Source organism: Glycine max, chromosome 5, assembly GCF_000004515.6.
Source record: "Glycine max cultivar Williams 82 chromosome 5, Glycine_max_v4.0, whole genome shotgun sequence".
NCBI lineage: Eukaryota > Viridiplantae > Streptophyta > Magnoliopsida > Fabales > Fabaceae > Glycine > Glycine max.
This window is the reverse complement of record NC_038241.2, coordinates 31,450,724-31,453,164: the sequence shown is the minus strand read 5'-3', so window position 1 is coordinate 31,453,164 and position 2,441 is coordinate 31,450,724. Positions and strand designations below refer to the sequence as shown.

The following is a 2,441-nucleotide window of genomic DNA, read 5'->3' as shown; positions in this document are numbered from 1 at the left end:
ATAGCTTGGGAAGTCTCTATCCTCAAGCTTGAGTGAGCCACCATAAAGTGAGTCAATTTTGTAAATACATCCTTGTAACCCTACTATCACTTTGTATAGTGGAAGAATCTCCATATTGGAGAATTATAATCGTGTGCTCCCATTACTACTTTTAATTACTAAGTGTCTATCTTAACTTCACGAAGCGGGAAAGTCCGAGTTTTCCCAACACATTTTCAACTAATTCAACTAGTTTATTCATATTTCGGCTAAGCAATCACGCAACACACATCTCACGTTTCAATTTTTTAGGAATCACTTTCTAGATCATGGAATTTTTATGTTCATAACTAATTTCATCTAAAGTCTCTTGATTTTAGTCTCTATTCAAACTTTGATGCACTTATATTCTGAATTTCCTTTAAATTTTCAAAAATTAATCGAATTGTCTTCGTCATATTTTGTCATTTATGTAAAATAACAAACAAATCCTCTTTTAGGCTAAGTTTCTATCCAATTCATTCGGTTAATTAAAAATATTTTCCTGGTGGTAATAGACTTATATCTTATTCTTGTTGTATGTTTAGTCTTATATAACAAAAGCACAAAAATATATAAGAAAAACACCATTAACCTCAAAAATCCTTGTGGACAATTATGTAGCGTGAAACCACACTCATGTTCACTTAAACAAAACAGCCACAATATCTATCGAAGAGTAATACTAGCTACCATGAGTAGTACTCATAGCACAACCCAAAAAAAAAAAAAAAAAAACATTGCTAATAATATGATGTTGTACTTAAATGACTAGTATTAATGATATTCAAAGATCAGCAGAGCCAATCAATTTGGTGAGGCCAAATGTTATGGCCATAGCCATCCAACCTCCAACCAGAACCCTAATGCAAGATCTTGTCACTGGAGTTTTTCCAAGAACAGCTCCTGCCCCTCCAAACACCAACAATGCCAAGCTAACTGCAGCAGCAACAACTCCCATTCTAACCTTGTGACTCCTTATAAACACAGCAGCAAGCATTGGCACCAAAGCACCCACAGAAAATGCTAGTGCTGAAGCTAGTGCAGCATGAAATGGATTTGGAAGCTTCTCCCTTCGAGCTTCTTCATTAACTCCTCTATTGTTATCAGCTTCCCTCTCTCTTTTGAGCTGTGTCTTCTCTATGTCATACTGAGTGTACACAGATACAAACTCTCCAATTGCCATGCTGCAAGCCCCAGCAACCAATCCTGCAAAACCCGCAAGAATCATGGCACTGATGTCTTTCTTAACAGCTCCAACACCCATCATCAGTGAGGCAACTGAGACCAACCCATCATTGGCTCCCAACACCGCGGCTCGAAGCCACTGAGCCCTTTGAGAGAAGTCAATGCTGCTACTCTCTTCAAGTGCAACCTCTTGGTAGATTGGTTTTAGCTCTATACCATTAGAAATATGGATAGGGATCTCAACATGGTTTGTTGAAATTCCATTAGTTCTAGCTCCAAGGTTGGCCATGAAGGATGATTAAGGTAAAATGAAGTTGTGAAATATTGAGATATATAGAAAAAGGAGGAAATTAATGGGAATTATGTGATATTATGTGCTTGTGGAGATCACATGCTTCTAATGAAGGATATTTATAGAGAGGTATCGTCAAGTTTGAGGTGTTAATGGACCTAAATATTGATAAAGGAGATGAGATAGTGATCAGGACAGCACTAGTTACAGGTTAGTGACTTCTTAAAAAAAATATACACGGCTTTCGTTTTGTAAAATTCTCCACCAAAAGGTGGATCCAATTAAGTGTCAGATATTCCACCTTAATGAATATGTACTATATTATATTCATTTGGTTCAATCTTGCTTTTAGTTTTGGTTTATTAATTTGAAAGTGATCATGATAAAGAGGAAGATTAAGAAATGAATAGTTGTACGTTTAGCTTACATATGTCTTCAGAGTCAGAGGTATATTAACAGACAAATGTATCTCACCCAGCTTCACGGATGTAAGTATTCGAGCCATTTGATTTTTTTTTTTATGGGTTTTTCTTATAATGGAGCCATCTGAGTCTCTGACGTATCCTAACTCCTAAGCTGTTAAATTGCCAAATGGTTATATTTATGAGAATGTAAACTAAATTATCATTTCCCTTCATTAATATATACTTTCTTTGATTTCATTGAGTAAAGATATCAATCCCAGAAACAATAAGGATAAAATTAAAAAAAGAAAATAATACCATTTTAGTTTTCTAAATGACAAGTAATTAAGTAAAGCATGTGAACAGAAAAACAGGCACAAATCAAATGAGTGAATCTGAAATCTATTTAAAGTATCCGTGTCTTTAAATGTATGTCTCTCATTACATAAGATCGTTTATGGAATTTCATGAGAGGATCCATTACTGATAATTGTTCCAGTACAAGGCAAATGTAAATTTTGAATTTTTTGAGTCTTCGA

General features: G+C 34.9%; 1 protein-coding gene across 1 annotated transcript; it reads right to left on the bottom strand.

The window, feature by feature from the left end:
- Window positions 1-489: 489 nt before the first annotated feature.
- Window positions 490-1,630, bottom strand: LOC100809524 (vacuolar iron transporter). The gene has a single exon (XM_003524031.5). The coding sequence runs from the start codon at window positions 1,493-1,495 to the stop codon at window positions 806-808; it is 690 nt and encodes a 229-aa protein (XP_003524079.3). The 5' UTR covers window positions 1,496-1,630; the 3' UTR covers window positions 490-805.
- Window positions 1,631-2,441: the final 811 nt, after the last annotated feature.